The sequence below is a fragment of the Humulus lupulus genome, chromosome 8, assembly GCF_963169125.1.
Source record: "Humulus lupulus chromosome 8, drHumLupu1.1, whole genome shotgun sequence".
NCBI lineage: Eukaryota > Viridiplantae > Streptophyta > Magnoliopsida > Rosales > Cannabaceae > Humulus > Humulus lupulus.
Window position 1 is genome coordinate 71,142,584 of NC_084800.1, and position 25,393 is coordinate 71,167,976.

At 37.3% G+C, this 25,393-nt stretch overlaps 1 protein-coding gene and 1 non-coding gene across 2 annotated transcripts; one reads left to right on the forward strand and one right to left on the reverse strand.

Annotated features, from left to right (window-relative positions):
- The first annotated feature begins 7,725 nt into the window (after positions 1 to 7,725).
- LOC133799101 (small nucleolar RNA R71) lies at positions 7,726 to 7,832 on the forward strand. The gene has a single exon (XR_009876304.1). It is a non-coding gene; the product is annotated as a small nucleolar RNA R71 (small nucleolar RNA).
- Positions 7,833 to 18,832: 11,000 nt separating this feature from the next.
- Positions 18,833 to 23,776, reverse strand: LOC133795597 (uncharacterized). Its single transcript, XM_062233051.1, has 2 exons — positions 23,674 to 23,776; positions 18,833 to 19,386 (listed from the first exon to the last, which is right to left on the reverse strand). The coding sequence occupies exons 1-2, from the start codon at positions 23,774 to 23,776 to the stop codon at positions 18,833 to 18,835; spliced, it is 657 nt and encodes a 218-aa protein (XP_062089035.1).
- Positions 23,777 to 25,393: the final 1,617 nt, after the last annotated feature.

A 25,393-nucleotide genomic window follows, 5' to 3' on the forward strand; every position in this document is an offset into this window, starting at 1 on the left:
ATCAAATCTTATTATTAATATTACCCTAGCTATTTTTGTGTATAGTCAAAATGCTCTTTTTATAAAATACCACAAAAACATGATCTATAAAGCTCAAAATAGCAATTTACAAAGCCCAATACCCACAAAACATGGCTGGTGACACAAGAGGGTTTTGACCCATTTTCAACCAATGAGAGAGTGCCACGTAGGCAGCCTAGGCTGAAGAATTAGGCTGCTTCAAATGGGCCTGCGGGCAGTTGGGCCTTCGTTGGGAGCTTGCTGAAGGAGCTTCTGTTGGGCAGTTGGGTCACGTTGGGCTTGGTGAAACAATACATGCTGGGTCAATGCATTTGGGCCTTTGTTGGCTTTCAGTGCATGCTGGGTCAATTGTTGGATGAACGTGAGGGAAATGCTTGATGGTCACTTGCTTTGGAGGAAAGGAGCGGACACGTGGCGCATTAGAAGGGCGACACCTGGCGGTTGGGGCAAGAGGAAGCTGCTGCTGGGCTTGGGCCGAAAAGTGAGCTTCTTCATTTAAAAAATGCCACATTTCCATTTCTTTCTTCAATTTTATTTATTTATTTTTTCTTTGTTTCCAAGTGCCAAAATACCAATTAATTCGTACAAAATAAAATAAATTAAATCATAATCACATATTTTCATTTGTAAAATAAATCATATTAATTTTATGAAAATATTAATTAAAACTTAATTTATTTTGACCATTAAAATCAATAAATGTGTATTTTTCACCACTAATCACAACCTCCAACTAGCTTATTGCTAGTCCCTAGCAATTCAAGCGAAAAAATAAAATTATCAAGTTGAATATTCAAGTCAAACCAAGCGAAATCATCTAAGCATTTTCAAATTATCAGCAAGAAGTCATAAATTACTATCTAAGCTACTATAGTTGCGATTTCAGAGTTGTGAGTGTGTGCACCAAACTATATTCTTTTTATCACAAGTCATTACACAAATAGTATCGAAAAATCTCAAAAGTATAAAGATCTCAACTCCAAATTCCTCACGAGCATTGAAAGTATTGTATGGGAAGGAGTACACTCTTGGAGTTGGAAATGTAACAGTTTACGCTCAAATGAGAAAAGATAAACTTTTTAGGCCAAGAAATTTGAACAAATATTGATCACAAGATAGGCAAATCAACTTATTGGGATTCAAATGACAAACAACCTTTGGGATTTACATGAGAAAACTCCAAAAACAAAATGACAACTAATTAGAGATAATAAATAAGAAAATGAACTATAATGATAATAATTTTTTTTTAATACAATTACACAAAATAATAGTAATAGAAATATATATACTTTTTTTTTTAACAGCTACAAAATAATAGAAGGAAGTGTTGCTCTTGTTCTCTTTTTTTTCATTTTTTTTCATTTATCTATTATTTTTTTCTTTTTCTTTTTTTTTTAATAAGATTTTTTTTTTGACAAGAGACAACACAAAAATAAAAAAGGAAATTACAAATACAATACAACACAAACTTATTACAAAGACTTTTCTTAAATGAAAAACATCCCTCTAGTAAATGTCATGTTTTAAATTCCAAAGATGTGACTTTACCAACTCAAATGATCAATAAAAGTTCAAAAAGTTGTTTTCTCAACTCTCACAACTCACCAAGAAATGAAAAACTTTAAACTTGAAATTTCTCTCAACTATTTGTGTTAACAACCAATTTATTTATCATATGTTTTGAAAGTGCACAAAAGAACTCTAAAAATCACTTCTTAATAGCTAAACATAGTAAGAACTGACTCAAACCAACAAATTATACTCATGCTTGGATAATTTTGAGAAAATTTGACTTAAAAATTAAACAAGACAATACTGTTTTCCAAATGAATGCTAATGATGTAACAATAAGATTTTCCAAATGAAAGCCAATGACGTAACAATAAGATTTTCCAAATGAAATCCAATGCATGCTCACCACCCCAAACCAAAAATCAGACAGTGTCCTCAATGTCAAAATGAATAAGCAATGACAAAGATAAGGTAAAAGAACACCTGGATGATGACCATGTCCATAAGGCGAGAGCGAAAATAGCCTGGTAACAAAACCCCAAAACAAAATACAAAAATGAAAAGCATACAAAAATAAAAGAAAGACAGAAAAATAAAGATAATGAAAAATGAAAATAAAAAAATAAAAAAACAACAAACCATTGAGAACTTCAGAGAGTATGAATTGGGTCCTTAAGAAGGACCTCCTCAACACGACTCACACTCTCAATGTAATGCTTCAGTCTTTGGTCATTGACTCGAAAAATTCTCCCATCGGTTGGGTCCTCGACCTCTACCGAACCGTTGGGAAATACTTGCTTCACTACAAATGGACCAGTCCATCGCGATCGCAATTTACCGGGATGCAAGTGAAAACGAGAGTCGTACAGATGCACTTTTTGATTTGGCTCAAAGTGTTTGCGCAGGATTTGTTTGTCATGAGCGATTTTCAATTTTTCCTTATAAATCCTAGAATTGTCATATGCATCGTTTCTCAACTCCTCAATTTCGGACAACTAGAGTTTGCGATTGATACCTGCGGCATTCAGATCAAAGTTTAGGGCTTTGATAGCCCAATATGCTTTATGCTCGAGCTCGATAGGTAAATGACAGGCTTTTCCAAAGACAAGCCGATAGGGAGACATCCCAAGAGGGGACTTGAAAGCAGTGCGGTATGCCCAAAGAGCGTCTAGAAGTCGTGTAGATCAATCTTTGCGGTCGGGATTTACCCTCTTTTCCAGAATGTGTTTTATCTCCCTATTGGCTAACTCAGCCTGACCATTGATCTGTGGATGATAGGCATTTGCAACTTTATGAAGTACACCGTACTTGCGCATAAGAGCCTCAAAGGATCGGTTGCAAAAATGAGTGCCTTGATCACTGATGATAGCGCGAGGGGTACCGAACTGGGATAACACATTTTCTTTCAAGAATTTGACAACTGTAGCGTTATCATTGGTTCGACATGGTACAGCCTTGACCCATTTGGAAACATAATCCACAGCGAGGAGAATGTAAAGGTAGCCAAAAGAAGGTGGAAATGGTCCCATAAAGTCTATCCCCCAACAATCAAATATTTCGATAACAAGAATTGGGTTCAAGGGCATCATGTGCCGACGGGATAAGGATCCTAACTTTTGGCACCTTACACAAGAACGACAGAAATCTTTGGTGTCTTTGAACAAGGTGGGCCAGTAAAGGCCGCATTGTAAGATTTTTGCAGCGGTCACAGAGAAGGGACCACCACAAGCATCATTGTGGCAAAAATTCAGCACACTAGACACCTCATCATTGTGGATGCATCTTCGCATGATTTGGTCAGGGCAATACTTGAATAAGTATGGGTCATCCCAAAAGAAATTGCGCACCTCGACCAGAAATTTGCGTTTGTCTTGTGAACTTCATTTGGATGGGAGTTCACTTGTTACTAAGTAGTTTACAATGTGAGCGTACCACGGCAACTTAGCAACATAAAGCAATTGTTCATCGGGGAAATCATCATGAATAGGTGGACAGTCAGCGGGATCGCTGAATTCAAGTCGGGACAAATGGTCCGCGACGAAATTTTCAACACCTTTCTTGTCTTTGATCGTTATGTCAAATTCTTGCAGGAGAAGGATCCACCGTATTAATCGCGCCTTAGCATCCTTTTTGGAAAGGAGATACTTAAGGGCGGAGTGATATGTGAAGATCGTAATAGGCGATCCAATCAAATAAGATCGAAATTTGTCAAGGGCAAAGACAACGACAAGCAACTCTTTTTCAGTAGTGGAATAGTTCATTTGAGCATTATTGAGAGTTCGGCTTGCATAATAGACAACAAAGGGTTTCCCCTCCCTTCGTTGTCCTAGCACAGCTCCCACAGCAAAGTTGCTGGCGTCACACATGATCTTGAAAGGAAGACTCCAATTGGGTGACTGAATGATGGGAGCGGAAGTGAGCGAATTGACAAGCGCTCGGAATGATTCCTCACACTTAGGTGTCCACTCAAAGGTAACATCTTTGGCTAGGAGGTTGCTCAGCAGACGAGCAATCATTGAAAATTTTTGTATGAGCCTCCTATAGAACCCAGCATGACCAAGAAATGACCTAACGTCTTTGACAGTCTTAGGAGTCGGCAGGTTGGAGATAATGTTGACTTTGGATTGATCAACCTCAATTCCTTTTTCAGAAACAATGTGACCTAAGACTATGCCGGAAGATACCATGAAGTGGCATATCCCCCAATTGAGGACAAGTCCTTCTCGATATATCGTTTTAAAACAGCTTAAAGATGAATAAGACATGTCTTGAAGGAGTTTCCAAAAACGGTTAGGTCATCCATGAATACTTCCATTGATTTTTCAATCATGTCACTAAAGATGCTCATCATGCTTCTTTGGAAAGTAGCTGGTGCATTACACAAGCCAAATGGCATACGCCGGAAAGCAAACGTGCCAAAGGGACAAGTGAAAGTGGTCTTATCTTGATCCTCCAATGCAATCTCAATTTGATAATAGCCAGAATAGCCATCAAGAAAACAATAGAAAGGATGACCAGCTACACGTTCAAGGATTTGATCAATGAATGGGAGTGGAAAATGATCTTTGCGGGAGGCGGCATTCAATTTTCTATAATCAATGCACATGCGCCACCCCGTCACCGTTCTTGTGGGGACAAGGACCCCTTTTTTGTTTTGGATAACGGTGACACCAGATTTCTTGGGCACAACTTGAGTTGGACTGACCCATTTGCTATCTGCTACCGGGTAAATAATACCAGCATCTAGCAATTTCAAAACTTCATTTTTTACAACCTCTTTCATCGTGGGGTTCAGTCGCCTTTGAGGGTCTCTTCGAGGGATAGCCTCGTCCTCCAGATTGATTCGATGGGAGAAAATTAACGGGCTAATACCTTTGATATCAGCAAGCGTCCAACCTATCGCAGATTTATGCGTTCGCAGTAGCTCGAGTAACTGCAATTCTTGAGAATTTGGAAGGTTGGATGAGATGATAACTGGAAAGGTTTCACCGTCTCCCAAGAAGGCATGTTTCAAACCCTCGGGAAGTTGGGTCAATTGAACAATTGAACCTCTTCGGCTGAAGTTTTCGGTTGTGCCCTCTCGCGAGGTAGCTCTTCAAAGCAAGGTTGCCAAAACTGAGTCCTTCTATTGCGTGAGGCCATGCGATCTGATATTGCAAGAGTAGACTCAATAGAGTTCGGACTTTAGTTGTTGGACAGAAGGAGGAGTTCATCAAGATTATCAAAGTTGCTGTGCAATTGAACCTCCTCGGGAATTAAAGAGTCAATCATGAATGTTTGATAGCATTCATCATCTTCTCGGGGTTGTTTCCCGATGTGGAAGATATTGACTTCTAGAGTCATGTTTCCAAACGATATCTTCATTAGACCATTCCGACAATTGATCAAAGCATTTGCAGTAGAAAGGAATGGTCTTCCGAGGATAATAGGAATTTTAGACTCCATGTTCACCACAGATTGGGTATCAAGAATAAGAAAATCCACGGGGCAATAGAATTTTTCAATTTGAACCAATACATCCTCAACGATACCCCTAGGCTTTTTGGTGGAACGATCAGCAAGCTGTAGTACAACAGATGTTGGCTTCATTTCTCCAAGACCGAGTTGCGAGTATACAGAATAAGGCATGAGATTGACACTCGCGCCAAGATCAAGTAAGGCTTGGCTGACTTCATGGGTCCCAATTTGGCAAGAAATGGTGGGACAATCGGGATCTTTGTATTTTGGCGGTGCCTTTTGTTCAATCACCGCACTCACTTGCTCGGTCAAGAAGGTAGTCTTCTTGACATGGTGCTTCCTTTTTGCAGTGCAAAGATCCTTGATGATTTTAGCATAAGCGGGCACTTGTTTAATGATGTAAAGCAGAGGAAGATTAATCTTCACTTGTGTCAAGTGCTCAAGGAGTTCAGCTCGGTTATCAAGAAGTTTCCCAACAGGTTTCAAAGCCTGGGGAAATGGTATCTTTGGAGTGGCATTGAGTGGTGGATTTTCGGAAATGACTTTTGGAATACTGGGAGAGTTGGATTTAATGGGTGGGTCTGGAAAAGTTTTACCGCTTTTCATCGTGATGGCATTCACTTCCTTGACGTTTTGATCATTTGAATTTGAAGATTGGGCCATGTGTTGGCCTTGAACATTGAATTTCGGTTGGGAAGGAAGTTTGCCTTTTTCCGGAATGGCCAAGGATTCAGTCAATTTTGAGAATTGACATTTCATTTCCTTGATTTCTTCCATCATTTGGCGATTCAATTTGGATTGTTCCTCCATGAATGCATGAAGAGTATTCTCGAGAGAATTTCGTTGTGGATGAGCATTGTATTGAGGTGCAGAATACGCCTTTGATGGTTGAACTTGTTGCTCATTTCTCCATTGGCCTCCAGACGATTGAGCTTGGTTGGAATCTCTCCAACTGAAATTTGGGTGGTGTTACACCCAGATTTCGAGCCATGAGAGTTGTAACCTCGAAAGCTGGATTCATGATGAATGAACTCATAAAGTCTGGAATATGTCCGAAATCTAAGCATCGAGCTTACGAAGCAGAGATGACTTCGAAGATGATAGCCTTGAAATCCTCACAAGCTCGAAAGATAGACCCCGAAGTACATCCATTCTCGGGATGGCCTCGGATCAGGGCTCCGAGCCTGACGCGCGTATGAGCTCGAAGCCTCGGGAAGATGCTATAGCTCGAAAGTCAATAAGAAACCTGGGTGAACAGGGCCTTGATGATATAGGATAATAACTTTGAATATCCTAATGAGTCATCTATAAGAGACGCGATCTACATTGATTACTATAAATCCCCTATAATCAAGGGATATTATTTGTTCAGTTATACGCCCCCTGATCTTCAGGGGACGTTTCCTTGTATATAGGATTGCTGACTTTTAATGCCATTTAATTTATTTGCATATACAGAATAACTTCCCGAAATATGTGGGATAGTATTCTGAAGTCTTCTCTATAAATAGAGAGGTCATGCACCATTGTAAAGGACCAAATTTTTGTGAACTTGAGAGAAAACTCTGGAGAATTCATCCTTGAAGAATATTCAGAGATCATCTTAAGTTTAATAACAAAGACTCGTGGACTAGGCAGATTTGACTGCTGAACCACGTAAAAAATTTCGTTTGTATTATCATATTTTTATTGGCCATTACTGATTATTGTTTTCGTGCTCTTCTTTCGCTGTGGACGAAAAACGGCGTCAACAGGTGGTTTCTCCAACCAGAGTTGTACGTATGGGAGAATGGCTTTATATATGCCCCTAAGGCATTGCATTGCTCCTCATAAACCCCCCTCATTTCATTCAAAGCTAAGGTGTCCTTAGCTAAGTGCTCCGTCCCTCCACAAACAAAGCAAGGTTCTTGCGGTTCTGCTTGAGCGATCATGTGCGACTTTTGCCCATTTTTCGTCATCGAGACCTCAAACTACTTTTTCAAAGCTTCGAGTTGGGCCTTAATACTATCCTCTTCTCGAAGTTGATAGATCCCAGATGGTTTGTGTCGGTTGGTGCTATCAGTAGCACTTGGACCAGTCCAGGTGTGAGACTTTTTCGCGGTTTCTTCGAGATATTCAAGAGCATCGTCTGGCTCTTTTTCGAGGAATTCACCATTGCATAGCATTTCTACAAACTGGCGCTCACGACTCGTGAGGCCTTCATAGAAGTAACTGACCAAGCGCTAATTCTCATAGCCATGGTGCGGGCACTGATTTAACATATCTTTGAATCTTTCTCAGACTTGATAGAACGTTTCATTGTCCTTTTAGGAGAATGTGGAAATTTGTCGTTTTAGACTGTTGGTCTTATGGCTAGGGAAGTGTTTCAGAAAGAAGGATTTAGTCTTCTCCTCCCATGTTCTAATAGACCTAGGTCTCAAAGAGTATAATCATCTTTTAGCTTTGTCCTTCAAGGAGAAGGGGAAGAACTTCAGTCGCACAGCATCGGCATTTTCGGCTCAGTTATAGAACGTGGCTACCACCTCCTCGAATTCTCTGATATGCACGTATGGGATTTCGTTTTCCATTCCATGAAATGTAGGCAAGAGTTGAATCATGCCAGGTTTAAAGTCTAATGCGGGCATATTAGGAAGGAAGATAATGCATGAAGGCGTGGAAGTATGAGTAGGATGGAGGTAGTCATTGAGAGTTCTTGGTTGGATTTCATCATTGCGAGCCATTGCAAATGGGTTATTATCAGGGAAATTTTGTGGAGAAGCTGGATTGGTGGAAGGAGTTCCAGTAAGAGTGGCAGACGAATTGGAAGAAGTGTCACTGGAAGTTTCGTGATGATTCATCCACTCTCGGAAATCGGAATTAGATTTATTTTATGTCTCTTTTTTTTTTTTGATTGATTTTTTTTTTTGTTAAACTTGTTCCCAGGTAGATTTGGAGGTTTTCGGGTGATCTCCAATGCCTTACTAGAACTCCCCGGGCTTACTGAGTAAGTATGGTGGATCACAAGTCAACCTTTTCGACCAAACAACCTTTAAGCAAAGTGAAATTGCTTATTTTGACAAAACAAGCTTGGTTTTCTTATAGTAATAAGTTCAACAATGTAATAGTGCAAAGATAGATGCTCGAAATGTTCCCAGGCCGATTGGGAAGGTTGCCAAGGTACTGCTTTAGACCCACACTTGCCTAGACAGAACTCCCCGAGGTTCCCAGGTAAGTGTGGAGGGTAACGCTATCACAAACCTTATTTAACAACCAATCTTTCTAGACAAAACAATATCGGTTTCTACCATTTGTAATATTGCATAATTGTTCATAATACTAAGAGTTTTATGATTGAAATTTTATGAACAGTTTTATGCAATTTTATGTTTTTTTTTGTTTTGTTTTGAAAAACCTACATTCTAAGGAAAACTAAGACAAAGAAAAAAAAGAAAAATCCTAAACTAAGCAACAAAATAAACAACACAAGAATAAAATTAAGAAAATAAAATTATAGTGAAGATAGAATAGCAAGCTTAATCCTTTTTTTTTCAATTATGTATTAAACTAAAAAAAATAGAATAGAAATTAAGAAATGAAAGAAAAAAAATGGAGTAAGAATTAGCTAAGAAGAAAAAAAATTAATAATAATTATTATATAAATATATATGGTTTTTTTTTAACCAAAAGAAAGAAAAAATGGAAAAAAAAAAGAAAGAAATAAAGATGGAAATAAGGTAAAAGTCTATATATATATATATATTTTTTAAATTTTTTTTCTTTTATAGATAAGTATATATATATATATATGAATATTTATATATATATTTTTAACCGAAAAAAAAAAGAAAGGAGTAAAAGAAGAGAAGAGAAATAATAATAATAATAATAATAATAAATGTATATATATAAATAAAGATTTTTTTTTTGTGATCTTTTTGTTTTTTTTTTTTGTTATAATAATAATCTAATTAATTAAAAATTAGTAAAAAAAAATTATATTAACACAATATTTATTCAACACAAACACAAATAAAGTTACTAATATTTTTGTAAAAATTTCACTAAACCTTTGAAAATTACCTCCCCGACAACGGCGCCAAAATTTGTTTAACGCCCAAAATGTGACAACCACTAAGTGGTGGTTATAGTATAATCGGGCGGTCGATCCACAAGGAGGTAACCTAAAATCAAAAGATTAGTAGGAAATAACACAAAAAGTTAGTAACAAGAAGTAAATAAAATTGTAAATGGAAAGATATTTGAGATTTTGGTATTGCATTTTTGATAAAGTGATGAAATGAGATAAGTGAAATAAAGGTAAGATGTAATCAAGAGTTTGAGAAAATGAAAGGTTTCAAGAATCATCCATATGCTTGTTTAGTTACTTGGTTATTTGATTTACAAAAATACACAAGTAAATAGTTCACATCCCAACATTTACTTGGAAAATCTAACATTAAAGTCCATAGTTTTTTCTAACAAAAGTTCATTTGAGTTATAAAGTTCTTTACTTTAAAAGCACAATGTTAATCTTATGAAAAATCGAAAAATGACAAAATATCCAAGGGCAATAATGCAATAGAAGATTAGACATAAAAGTATGTATCAATATTACTTTTACTAATTAGAAGCACATAGAAAGAGCATAACTAATCCTATATACTATTAGCATAAGTAAATAAAGATAACAAAATAAAGATAGAGATGAAAGAACATAAATAACTCAAATATATTACATTAAGAACATAGTAAATCAAATTAGCAAAATAACATCACTTGCATATGGAGTCATCCCTAACCTTCCTAGGAAGATTAGGCCATTATACTCATGATTCTCACAAAATTCTAAGAAGAAAATACGAGAAGAAAGTGAGTGGAAATTTTGCTATAGTTTCTCTACTCTAAAAATTACATACCAAATGTGAAGAAAGTGTCCCTATTTATAGACGGGGAAAATGACTAAAAAGAAATTAAACAACAAAATAGGGTTTACAAAATAAATCTGAAATATTAATAATAAAATATGATTTTGAAAAATCAAATCTTATTATTAATATTACCCTAGCTATTTTTGTGTATAGTCAAAATGCTCTTTTTCTAAAATACCACAAAAACATGATCTATAAAGCTCAAAATAGCAATTTACAAAGCCCAATACCCACAAAACATGGCTGGTGACACAAGAGGGTTTTGACCCATTTTCAACCAATGAGAGAGTGCCACGTAGGCATCCTGGGCTGAAGAATTAGGCTGCTTCAAATGGGCCTGCGGGTAGTTGGGCCTTCGTTGGGAGCTTGCTGAAGGAGCTTCTGTTAGGCAGTTGGGTCACGTTGGGCTTGGTGAAACAATGCATGCTGGGTCAATGCATTTGGGGCTTTGTTGGCTTTCAGTGCATGCTGGGTCCATTGTTGGATGAACGTGAGGGAAATGCTTGATGGTCACTTGCTTTGGAGGAAAGGAGCGGACACGTGGCGCATTGGAAGGGCGACACCTGGCGGTTGGGCAAGAGGAAGCTGCTGCTGGGCTTGGGCCGAAAAGTGGGTTCTTCATTTCAAAAATGCCACATTTCCATTTCTTTCTTCAATTTTATTTATTTATTTTTTTTCTTTGTTTCCAAGTGGAAAAATACCAATTAATTCCTACAAAATAAAATAAATTAAATCATAATCACATATTTTCATTTGTAAAATAAATCATATTAATTTTATGAAAATATTAATTAAAACTTAATTTATTTTGACCATTAAAATCAATAAATGTGTATTTTTCACCACTAATCAAATAGGCAAAGAACCACAAACATCTCTTAATCCATCTATCTTTGAATAAGGAGTTGCTTCAACAGTAATAAAAATAATATTGCAGGTTGTTTTGGTATGTGGTTTCTCCACTCCATCAATGTCCTCTGTTTCAGCATATCATATTGTGTAACAAAGTGGCCAAAAGAATAAGTGATGCACCTTATAAGCTCAAGTGATCCAGATATTGGACCATGTATCAATAAATATGTGGGCAACAATAGACATCATCCTAAAAGCTAAAGTTCAAGGTAGACCACATGGAGCACAAATGTTAATTATGATGTATCCTAATGACATTATTGCAAAGAAAGCCTCCAGAATGACGTGTGTCCTTAATTATAATATGTGCCACAACGTAATAATAAATGTTTCTTCTATTGAACATTTTTTTCTTTTGCAATTTAATAATCTAGGTCTGCATACAACATAAAATTATAGGTTTTAACACATAGGCAGAAAAGCAAAACTAGTTCAACAAATCAAAGTATTCAAAGGGTAAGTAAAAGTTGATTGAATCATTATTATCTTTACTAAATCTATTTATAACTTGTCAAATGCCTAGTCTATTCCACAGTTTTTTTCTAATATTTTCTCACATAACAAACTAAAGCAACCCTGACCAGACAAAGAACACTATATTTATCAAACACTTCCCAAAAAAGAAAGTCTTTTTCTTTCTTGAATTTGGAATGTATCATACAAAGTTCCAGACATGTAACCTCAAATGAAATAAACAAACGAACATAGTAACGTACCAGATGGAGGGATCAATTTAAAGCCAACAACAGAGCCAGAATCATCTCTCTCGGCCCCCAAAATGAGACCATTTTCATGATCAATCCTCCGAGTCCTACCACCATCATCATCGTGATGATCTCGTGAAGTACCAACAGCTCCAAAACCCAATCTATATTTATCGCTTCCACCTAAAACCGACCCACTAGGCCTCAAATCGTCCCACTCCAATATATATTATATAAAAAGTAAAGAAGAGCATGAATTGTAGCAATGAGGTAATGTCCATTCAAACAAACAAAGAAAATAAATGCTTCACAAAAGCAATGAATTTGACATTTATTTATACTAATCTCTTGGAGGCATTTTAACAAGCATATTATGTGCAACTAAAAAATATATACATACATATATATAACACTAGTGAAGTAAAACAAATCTAACCACTCTCTAGAACTAAAAGATGTAAAAAGTGCAAATCTAACAACATATATCTTCAAGTGAAATGAAATTTGATGGTGGGGAAAAGAAGAAGGATTTTACCTCATAGACCTACAACTCTCATATACATATATATTGTATAATATCTTTCTTCATTGGAGAGACATGACAACCACTACTGCTCCCAGGAGAGATCGATCCAATCGGCATGAGGAACGACTTTTTTCCATCACTACTTCCTTCATTGTCTCCAGAATCATCACCATTACCACCCAATTCCCTGAAAAGTTTGATGGCCTTTGTTAGTCTCCAATACGGCGTCTTTGGTCCGAGAGCTAGGCTTGGAGAGTGGAAGAAAATACCATTGTTGTGTTGCGTGAGGAAGACGAGAGAAAACGAGAGAGAAAGAGAAATGAAAAAGTGATTTAAAAAAAATCAAAATCAACAAAATTCTGTTTTCAAATTTCATAAAATTTAATTAAAATTTTTTAAAATAAAAATTAAAAATAAACTTACCGAACGTGTTTTCACACTTTGTTTTCATATTTTTAATTAATTAATCAGAAAATGGATTAAAAAAGAGTTACCGAACAAGCCCAATATTATTTACTGTAGAGGTGATTTCCTACAGTTGATTAGATGAGCACCAACAACCTGTCAAGAACAAAGAGAGAGAGACGAGAGTTCAATTGGGAGTTCCGGTGGGGTGTCAGCCAAAGGGACCCCGACGCTCAAGTTAATCGGGTTGTAATGAGAGCTACTTGAAAATGATAAAACAATAATGAAAATAACGATATATTGATGGGTGGATGAGTAGTAGGATGCCAAAATGACGACAGAGACGACGGCGAAATTCAACGATCGGGTCAAGTCTGGTTGGGTCAGACCAGGCTGACTGATTCAACTTGCTCGATTGGATCACCTAAAGAGTTCCGTACTTCGTTTCAGTAAGAGAGTAAAGTAAAGTAAAATGGTTATCTGATCCCCCATTCTCAACCCCTAAGGGTCTTATTTATTTTCCTTCTTTTCGTTCCGTTCTCCTCCGTCTTCCTGATTCGCCTGACTCGCTCCAAGTGGTTTCTTTCCGAAATTATCGGCAAATGTGGTGTGAGCCTTGACTGTTTCAAGGTCCCTGGCTGATTGAGCGTATCCGGATTTGGGTCCGGGTATGGTTTTAGGTATTTGGATGGTACATTGTATATGCGAGCCTATTTACATGGGTTTGTGCCTTATTGGCTTGTTAGGCTAGCTTACTGGGCTGACTGACTGCTTGTTGGACTCTTTTTTATCAAGTAGACAGATTTTTTCCACTACAATTTGTCCCTCACTCTTTGGTATACGCTGTTTACATTGCTCCTCGGACCCATGCCCGACTGTCCGAGTATGTACTTGCAGCCGCGTGATGTGCCCCTGCGCATCCGGCTGTCCGAGTGGTCTGCGATCGCGCGTGGACCTAGTTGGCCGAGTGAGGCGCACCTGCGCATCCGCCTGTCCGAGTGGCCCGTGGACGCGCACGGCCCTAGTTGGCCGAGTGATGCGCACCTGCGCATCCGCCTGTCCGAGTGGCCTGCGGATGTGTGCAGACCTAGTTGGCCGAGTGACGCGCACCTGCGCATCTGACTGTCCGACTGGCCTGCGGACGCGTGCGGGTCTAGTTGGCTGAGTGACGCGCACATGCACATCTGGCTGTTTGAGTGGTCAAGGGGCTTGATGGCACGCGCGGGCCTAATTGGGCGAATGGCTAGTTGGGTCGAACGGCCTACTGGCTGAGTGGTTCATGGTGTGGCTCAAAGGCCTAGCCGAGTGGGTCACATGTTGGCTGACTGAATGGGGTACACGAGCCAAGTGCTCATCTGGGATGGCCAAGTGCTCTGCCGGGGTGGGCGAGTGACTCATGTGCTTGGGCTGAGTGGCCTGCTGGTGGCTGAATGGGCCGAGTGGCCTACTTCTCGTGAACTTGATCTGTCTCTGAGACTTTAGGTGTTCCCTAGGGGAAGTTGAATCCCTTTTGGTAGGGCCACCTGATGGTTGACATTTGACACTCATCTGGTGGAGTTATATGCCTATATAAGGGTAGTTTGTTTTTCACCCTTGCATTCATTTGAGGAAGGCTTGGAGGGGGGTGCAAGGTGTGGAGTGAAAGAGTTCTTCAAGAGGTAAGTTTTTTCCTTTTTGTTTTCCTTCGAATGTTCTTATGCATGTTTTTCGTGTTCTTCGTGCTAGGTTAGGTAATTCAACTGTTATTTTGTTGATCCTGTAGATTTTCCGTTTATGTTTGATCTGATTGCAATGGCGGCAATTGCATTTCTATTGTTTATTCATTTTGGATTTGTGTATGTCTAATTCATGTGTTTTTGCTCCTTTAGCCGAGTGGTCTGCTAACTGATTAGTAAAGACTCATATGCTGACTGACTGCTATCTAACTGATTACCTTATAATTTGATTTGGTATAATAGTCTGTTTGCCTTGTTTCATCGTATGTTTTTTATGTTAGGTCCGTTGATTTCTTATTTTTAATGAGTGTTCCGTCTAACTGATTGATGAGTCGTTCAGTGTTTCTTAATTGCGTATCTAGCTTAATGTTCTTCATGTCTTTTTTGTGTTCCTTTAAGCTTAGCTGTTGTTTTGCTTTAGGTGATCAGCTCATTAAGTAGGTGTGATAGTCATGCTGATTCAGTCAGTCGACTGTCTTGTTCGTTTAGTGAAGAAGATTTTAGTTCTCACTTTCAGAGTTTTGCTGAGATGGTTGATTGCAACCGAATTACAGTAGTAGAATTGGGGGGTCGTCCTTTAGGTGATGTTACTGGAAAGGGAATAGATTCTAACGAACCTATTTATGGCGGTATGCCGGGTTCTAGTAGTATGCTTAGTTCCAATCCTAGGTCTTCGATAATTTTAGGTGAGTTGCCCTATCTTCGTCGTCATTATGAGATTCCTGATACCATCAATCTGCATGCTCCTACTAAGGCGGAGCGGCCTGACTGGCACTTACCTGGTTGGGTGTGTTTGTGTGAACTTCCCTTCAAGGAAGGGTTTCAGTTTCCTATCCCATGATTAGTTGTTGAGTTGTTTGAATACCATGAGATTTCGCCTAGACAACTAATGCCAAATTCATGGCGGATTTTGATGTCTCTTGAAGTCCTTTGTGAAAGACACAACATAACGCTTGGGGTGGCTGGCTTGTTGAGAGCTTACTATTTGAAGGCACATCTATATGACAAGGGTAGGTACCAGTTAACGACCAGGGGGAAGGACCCTCCTCTAATTATTAGTTTGAAGATTGGAGATAAGAGGTGGAAGGACCGTACTTCTTCATCCCTTTCGTCTCGTTGGGGTTACCTTCTGATAGTAGGATACCTTGTTCATGGTCTCCTGCGTGTGAGTCTTTTATGCTTGCCTACTAATCTGTTTCTTTGCATATGCTTGTTTTTTTTTTTTATGTTGATACTTCTATTATTTTGCAGGTAGACTTCGAGTTGAGTACCTTTAGGATTCGATGGAGTCTTCCAGTCGACTCAAGAGTATTCTTGCTATTCCAGAGGCAGAGCGTGAGTGGAGTGATTTGTTGTCTGAATCGAGTCTTCGTCAGAGTTCTTTGTGGCACTCTGTTGAAAAACTCCCTGAAGGTATTCCTCTTCTCCAGAGTCCTGATAATCCTCGTATTGTGTTTATCAAGAGAAGTTTAGAAGTCTTGGGATATACTCCCAATTTGTTGATTGAATTAACGACAAGTGAGCGGTTGTTTGTAGACATAGCTATGTTTCGACCCTTTACACTTCCTCTAACCGGTTCCAATGCCTTGGAACGTTTGCGTCAAGTAAAGAAATCATCCGTTGGGAGCTCAGATGCTGATAAAGAGGTCGTCGCGCCTCCTGCTGATCCTCCTGTTTTGACGCGGAGTCAGACGAGAAAGAAGAAGAAGGTTGTGCAGGCTGATTCTTCCGACCCGTTTAGCGACACCGTTGCCCTTTCATTCCCCTCCAATGCTGCTGCTTATAGTGAGATTGGGCCTCACTTAGGAGAGATTGATAAGTTGTTATGGCCTGAAGATGATCACAGGATGGAGCAAGTTGCTATGGATGGGTCAGTGGACACCATTGTTTCCCATTTGTTCTAGGTACGGAGACTTCATTTAGTTTTGTTTGTGTCGACTATCTGATTTCTCATGTTGTCTTACATTTTTTCAATGTTTCAGGGTTTGCAAGGGGTCATTTGGCTGAAGAAGAAAATCAAGTCCTTAATGGAAACTCTAAAGGAGGTAAGAGGTCAAAGAAATGATCTTCGGGGTGAAATTGGCCGGCTGAAAGATTCCAAGAGGGAGTCTGATCATTTTTTAGCTGACTTAAAGATTCAACTAGAATCCAAGGAAGCTGATACCGAGAAGGTGAGGGTGACTCTTGGTCAAGTTGATGTCCTGAAAGCCAAGGTTGCTTCGTTGGAGAATCGAATGTTAGTGATTGGGCTGGAGGCTGAGATCCAATGTCGTGGCGTAATGGCCAGTGAGTTTCGGGATGGTAAGACTGATAGCTGGGATGTTCCTAAATACACTGCAGATTTTGAGGAATTGGAGAGGATGAGGGCTGAAGAGACGACCGAGGCCGAAGAGTTAGCCACTTCTTTTGGCATCATGACTACTCATGATCTAGTTGCGAATGACTAATTCCTCTTTTGTTCGTGTTCACTATTGGGGGATGACTGAGTTTGTCACATCTTATGTATTTTTAGTTATTGTATGAACTTTTTCTAATGTAGTATTTGTTAGGAAAATTAATATTGCCTCAATGGAAATGGTAAGATATTGTTACAACTCTATGCTAAATATTACAATGGACAAGATTGATTAAATAAAGTGTTACAACTCTATAACTGAAAATACAAATAAAACAAAGGAAATGAAGAAGATGATGAAGAAGAAGAGAATGGTAAAATACAACTCAAAACAAAAAGTTACAAATAAATTAAAGTGTTTTGACCAAATGAAAAGATTACAACTCTTAAACAAAATATACAAGTAAATAGAACAAGAGAATAAGAAGAAGAACAATAGAATAAAAGGAAGAACAAAAACACAAGTAAACTCTCACTTACATAACCTAAGTGAAGAGGGTTGGGGATCACCGACTTGAACAAGGTTTAAAACCTTTGTCCAAAAGCTTATTTCCCCCTAACTCAAGCACTAAGGGATCTCTCTCAGATATTGGAAAAGCTTTCTGGAATTATCAAGCCTCAAGGTGTTTCTAGCCAAGTGCTCTAGTGGATAGAAATGGTGTGTCTTACAAGTGAGCATTAGGCTCCTATTTATAGAGTTTAGAGACACCCTTTGAATTTCAAATTCCACCAACCCCCATGGCTGTTACCAATGATTAATTGGGTGTTTTGTGGAATTAAAATAAAGATTTGGGAGTTACTTGGCTGTTGAAAACGTTCAAATTTGGAAAAAACCAAAGTTTGGAAAATGGTGTCAGCCGCTCAGGCCGCGGCCTGAAAAACACGAGTCGCGGCCCACGGTTTATTTTTTGCCTATTTTTCCACTTGAGCCGCGGCCTGAAAAACTCAGGCCGCGGCCTAAGACGTTTTTTTAGCAACCAATTTTCTAACTTTTCCAAGACGTTCCAAATTCATTCCCACTTGATTTTGTAACTTCCATACACATTATGGGAGTTAAAATCACATCTCTATCAGCCATTTCTCATATGGCTTTAAGAAATTCATCTCAATATTGTGTAACAACAAATCTACACAATAATGGGTGATATTTAGGAGTTACAAATTTGTGATGAATTTGTAACACCAAATATGTTACATGTTTGGATATTTCACATATATCCAAATAATGTAACTCTCTATTATATGTTACAATATGTGACACTCTATGTCACATTTATTTAATCTAAAACATTATATTATAATATAATATAATTTTACATTATATTATAAAATAATATAAGAGTATTGTATCCTGATTTAACTAACCTAGTTTTGTTGTATTCTGACTGGTTGTAGCTTGTGTTAGTGTTCTTTTAAGTTGTTGTATCGAATGCCGGTTGGCTGAATGACTTAAGGAGTATTAGTGTCTTATTCCCCCAATCTAAGTATAAAGTTACTTAGTCAATTTATACTTAGATTTGTTATTGATCTGTTCGTAGTATATGTAAACAAAAATAGTTGTGATAGGGGGCTGCGCTCCGTGGAGATGCCTACATACCTTTTGCAGGGATCAAGCCCAAATGTAGTTCTGACACTTCCTGCATTACAGTGTCAGTATGTTGCTTGAATGAAGATCTCGTGAGATCATTGATGAAAGGAGTCTAGATTGAGTTAAAAGTGATACTGTCTCAAGTGGATAACATTCTAGCTGTTGTTGATGTAGCGTCCTCTTTAGTTTATAGCTTGTATGCTCCATGTCCGACTACCTTTGTGATGAGGTAAGGACCTTCCCATGTCGGGGCGAGCTTACCTGCTCCCGCATCCTTAGTGTTCTGGAAGACTCTTTGTAGTACCCAATCTCCTACTTTGAATGTCCGAGTGCGGATGTTCTTGTTGTAATGTCTGGCTATGCTTCGTTGATAGGCTGAGATTCTTAAGAGTGCTTTGTCCCTTCTTTCGTCGATGGTGTCGAGTTCATGGCACATGTTTTCCCAATTTACTTCGTCTGTCGTCAGCTCATATCTGGCTGTTGTAACTTCACTCTCAGTAGGGATGACTGACTCCATCCCGTAGGCTAATGAGAAAGGTGTTTCTCCCATCGAAGTCCTGGTTGTGGTTCGATAGGACCATAGGACTCCCGGCAACTTATCAGTCCATCTTCCCTTAGCTTTTTCAAGGCACTTCTTGATGTTGTTCATGATAGTCTTGTTGGATGACTCTGCTTGTCCATTTTCTTGGGGATACCTTGGTGTGGAGAAGTTGAGCTTGATGTTCCAGAATTTGCCGAAGTCTTGAAAGTCAAATGATGGACCCAAAACGGGTATGTTTTAAATATTTATAACTCGCAAGCGCACGAATCGTTCATATAGAATAGTGATCGTGTAAGCAAGGATGTCGAACCCAAACGAGTTGTCTAAAATCGAAAAGAAAACTATTTTAAACCAAAATTAATAAATTCTAACCTAGCTCCAAAGATTGATGCAAATTTGTAACAATAAAAATAAAATAAAAGACAATAATAAATATATTAAAGACAATATATATAACATAAATTAATAATAGAAATGAAGATGGTAAAAGAAAGATTATTAAGATAATAGAACCCACAAAATATAAGTTCAATAATATCTAAAAGTACATTGATTCCCAAGTTTTAGTAATAGTTAAAATAAATCAAACTATCATTTTCTAAATAAATTTGTAATTTTAAGCACCAATTACTTCTAAAAAGATAGGATTTTTCTTCACTTTTCAAAATTATAATTTCAAAGAATTTAGTATAAATCAATCTAATGAAATAACAAATAAATCAATGAACATTATTTATAAGGCAAGACATAATATTTTTGTTCTAAGCATGGATGTATACAATTTAATGACACATCTTACACAAAGAATCTTATGTTTTTGCACTAATGAAGAACAAAGTGTAAATATATGCCAACAATCCAAAATACATGAGATTTAAGATGAAATAAGATATTTGAAGAAGAAAATTCCATAAACTTTGTTGCACAAAATGGGAAATAAATATACAAAATAAACATTATCTAGTTACATATTGTTTCATCATCACCTTAATAATCTTAAAAAGATTAGAAACTCATAACTAGAATAGCAAATACAAACTAAAAATTACAACCATAAATAGGAAAATTTGGAAGATGAACCCCCAAATTTTTCCTCTAAAAATGCATAGAAAATAACCAAAAAGAAGAAGAAGATGAAGAGAATAGAGAGGTTTTGAAATATGTAGAATTTTTGGTATGGTAACCTCTTTTTTTTCAAAATGCACACCCAAATCCCTTATTTATAGCCAAAAAATGGGCATTAAAATAATCAATTTAAATTAATTAAATTGATTAAATTAAATTAATTAATTATAATATGGAAAATATGGGTAAATTATAGGGTGTAATAACGATGTTTTGGGGTAAAATGTGTAGAAAATGAGGTAAAAAGTGGCATTTTTGAACATAGGGGGCAATAGTACATTGTGGCATTTTTATGGGCTCAAGAAAAAATTGCTTTGTGGCTGGCAGATGCTGGGCGTGGGTGAGGAGTTAGGCATTGGGCCTAAGGTGTGATGGGTGTGGTGGAGAAGCTTCTGGTGAGTGGGGAGCTGGCTTCTGCATGAGGCTGAGTGAAAGTCGAGTGGTGTACGGCTGGGCAGAGGTGCTGCTGGTGGTCAGCTGGCGTTGGCACATGGAGGCAGGCATCTGGGGGGATTTGGTTGGGCTAGTCTTGGCTGGGAGGAAATGGGCCAGGCTATTAGGCCTGGGGAGCTGGCAGCTGGTGCGGCCCAAGAAGGAGGCCAGGCGGGCCTTGATTGGTGAAGGAGCAGGCGGCTAAGAGAGCTGTTGAGATGTAGCTGGAGGCAACGTGGTGCTTTGGATGAAGAGGACAGCTGGTAGGCGTGAGGTGGCAGTGCATTGGCTGGCTGAGAGATGCTAGCTGGAGTGTGAGGCAAACGGGCCAGGGCCTTGGAGCATGGCTGAAGCAAATATGCATTTGGGCTTGGGCTGGTGAGGGGCCTGTTGGCTTCTTTCCAATCTCAAAAATGCCATTCTTTTCTTCCTTTCTTTCCTTAAAATTGCCATCTTTCCTTTATTTTTCTTTTTTTTTCAAGAGCAAAAGTGTCATAAATTTCCCTACAAAATAAATATAAAATAAATCATAATAAAATATTTTCAACTATAAAATAAATCAATTTAATTCTTTGAAAATATTAATTATAACTTAATTTATATTTAACATTTAATTTCAATAATACAACATTTTTTTACCTCAAACTAACAACAATAATTCAAATAATTAACAATAACATTTTACAACAAAATAACTATAAAAACATACAAAAATATATAAAATCAAAATAAACCTAATAAATTCAAAATTACTTAAAAACTTAATAAATCAATTAAAAACTCAAGACTTAAGCAACAATTAGCACATAAAAAGTGGTAAAATAACTCTATTTTGTAGAGTTATCATCGAAACTGATGAATGGAGAGTCATTGTTCGTTACGATCTCTTTCGGTACTTCATACTTGTAGATTACATTCTTCCAAATGAAGCCCTTTACTTCTTTGTCTCTGACTTGGTGGAACGAGTCTGCTTCGATCCACTTACTGAAGTAGTCGTTTACTGCAAGCATGTACACCTTCTGTCCTGGTGCGGTTGAAAGCTTGCCTACTATGTGTTAGGAAAAAATGTTTTGCCTCAATGGAAATTGATAATAATATTACAACTCTATGCAATAATATTACAAATAAATATAGATTGATTAAATAAGGTTACAACTCTATAACTGAAAGTACAAATAAACAAAATAGAAGAAGAAGAATGGAATAGTGAAAAATACAACTCAAAGCAAAAGATTACAAATAAAGTAAAAGTGTTTGGAACAAAAGAAAAGATGATTACAACTCTAAACAAAATTACAAGTAAATAAAACAAGAGGAATGAGAAGAAAAGCAATAGAGGAAATTGTAAGAACAAAACAAAGAAAACTCTCACTTACACAACCAAAGTGAAGAGTGTTGGGGATCACCAACTTGAACAATGTTTAAAACCTTTGTCCAAAGATTATTTCCCCCTAACTCAAGCACTAAGGGATCTCTCTCAGATATTGGAAAAGCTTTATGGAATTATCAAGCCTCAAGGTGTTTCTAGCCAAGTGCTCTAATGGATAGAAATGTTGTGTCTTACAAGTGAGCTATAGGCTTCTATTTATAGAGTTTAGAGACACCCTTTGAATTTCAAATTCCACCAACCCCCATGGCTGTTACCAATGTTTAATTGGATTAATATGGAATTAAAAATGAGATTTGGGAGTTATTTGGGTTTTTTGAGCCGTTCAACAAAGATTGAAAAAACTGAAAAAATGGTCAGTTTTTGGCCTGTGGCCGTGGCCAGAGACATTAGTGGCCACGGCCACTAGCCTCTGTCCCACAGGCCGCGGCCACCGACCATTTTCAGCACTAAAAAATGTGTTGTTTTTCCAAACGGTTCCAAACCCTCCCAAATGATTTTGTAACTCCCAAAACACATTATTGGGGTTAAAATCATATCTCTAACAGTCATATCACATATGGCTTTATGAAATTCTTCTCAATATTGTGTAACAACAATTTTACACAATAAAGGGTAATATTTGGAAGTTACAAATTTGTAACACCAAATATGTTACATTATTTGGATATATCTCATATATCTAAATATTGTAACTCTCTATTATATGTTACAATATGTGACACATTTTGTCACATTTATTTAATCTAAAACATTATATTATAATATAATATAATATTACATTATATTATAAAATAATATAACACTATGTCCATCCCCCATTTCATGAATGGCCATGGGGATGTGATTGAGATGAGACACTCCGGAGGTAGGTGGGATATTTTAGTGAACCGTTGGCATTTGTCGCATCGTCTTGGATAGTTAGAGGAGTCAGCTCGCATAGTCAGAGGAGTCAGCTCGCATAGTGGGCCCATAGTAGCCTTGTGTTAGGGCACGGTGCGCCAAGCTTCGTCCTCCAGAGTGGTTGTCGCACTCTCCTTCACGCAACTCAGCCAGTACGTATTTGGCCTCTGCAGGGTTAATGCTAGGGGTGGCAATTTGGGTCACGACACGATGACACGACACGACATGATTAAGGCAAACACGAACATGACACGTTTAATAATCGTGTCGTGTTCGTGTTTACCTTAATCATGTCGTGTCATAATCGTGTTGACCCGTTTAATAATCGTGTCGTGTCATAATCATGTCAGACACGATTCACGAATAATTTGCATTGGTTTTATGATTTTTTTCATATAGTTATGATTAATCGTATCATAATCGTGTTATCGTGTTTGTGTCGTGTTGACCCGTTTAATAATCGTGTCGTGTTCACGTTCGTATTTTTGACACGTTTAATAAACGTGTCAATGTTCGTGTTTACCTTAATCGTGTCGTGTCATAATCGTGTCGACACGAATTTGACACGTTTACACGAATTGCCCGCCCTAGTTGATGCATTTCAAATATGGACCAGAAAATTAACGTTTATAGAGTTTACCTCGTATAATAGTGAAGCGGGCTGATTGAGCCTTGACCCGACGTACTTCGTTCTTATCTTCGGGAAGCATGTCCTGCTCCAAGTACTCGACTATTGGAGTCATCCATGTTCAGTTGTTGGAGATGTCACTAACTTGCTCTTCTTCATCTTTCCAGACAGCTGGCCATTGGAGATATACTACAGGTATTATCTTGGGGTCGGTTGTCTGGATGGAGGATCCAAGGTTTGCTAATGCATCCGCATGACTGTTCTCCCCTCTTGGTACTTGGTTGATAGTGAACTCATCGAAGAACGATTGCAACTCTTTAGTCTTGTTGAGGTAGGTTGTCATCGTGTTATCCTGGGCCTAATAGCTACCTTGTATTTGGTTGACTACCAATTGAGAATCATTGAAGAGCACAATCTTTTTGTTAAAGTCTTTATCCAAAAAACCATTTAACAATAAAGACTTGTAATTCATATCATAACTGATGATCATTTATAAATCAACCTAAATCCTGAGTGTTCATGAACTCCTGTTCATGTTTATTAAATCTTTTAATTCATTCGTTAAGGTCTCTTCAAAGAATGAGGCTAATGACTTTTGTTTTGGAGATTTAATATCATGGATGGCTGGGAACATGTATCAACAATAAGGAATCTAATCTTTCCTAACGGATCGTATATTAGTTCCCTTAAGGGTTAATTCTGGAACTGAATGATTTTGAGCTCAAATCTATAATTAGATTATAGATTAATTATTCACTAGTGAATTAATGGTACTTAAGGAATAAGAAGTAAATTAGAAAGGTAAAATGGTAATTCTTCTATTCTAATTTATGAACTAATTAATTAGAGGGTTGAACTATTGTAAGATGGTTATATCAATGGACGACTTAAGAAAAGATTTCTGTAAAAGTATATCTATAACATAAAGAGTGCAATTCTGAATTTATAGTGGAGTAATATCAGAATTAATAAATTAACTATTATAATTAAAGAGTTTGATTATTTAGTTTATTTATTGGAGCTTAATGTTATAGGTCCATGGTCCCCAAAATGCCTCAAACAAACACTGACAAAGATAAATACAAAAATGGGCAAAATGACTTATGTGATAAGTAAAATATTTTTCTATGTATCAAACATAATTATTGTTTAATTATGTGTAATTAATTAATTATTTGATTTAACAAAAATATAATTAATTTTGAATTAATTTATTTTTTGGGATTTTTGGTATTTAAATAATAATAAAAATTGGGAAAAATCACATGCCATCACTGGCATGTGGTACACGTGTGGCACAGTGCACAGTCACTGTGCTACATGCATAAGAGACTGTGTTCAGTTTCTTGGTTCCACAATTTTAGTTATTTAAATATTAAATAAATAATGAGATATTTTAATATGATTAAAATATTATTATTTAAACAAAAATCTGATAACTGATCAGTTATTTTAAATTGTTTGAAATAACAAATATTTTAATATATTAGATATATTAAATATAGGATATCAGTTTTACAAAACGTAACTTTTCAGGGATAGAAAAATATCTAGAAATCTCTCTCAGAGAAAGAGAACAGTGACACAAACAAAAGTCACTATTCTTCACAAAACCTAGGTCCAAACTTTATCATATCTCATGTGTTGAGAACATCTGATAAATAGTTTTTTGCCTATTTTTTGTATAGCGAGCTCACACTTGTTCTTTGTGTGCTGAGAACATTTTGGAAGA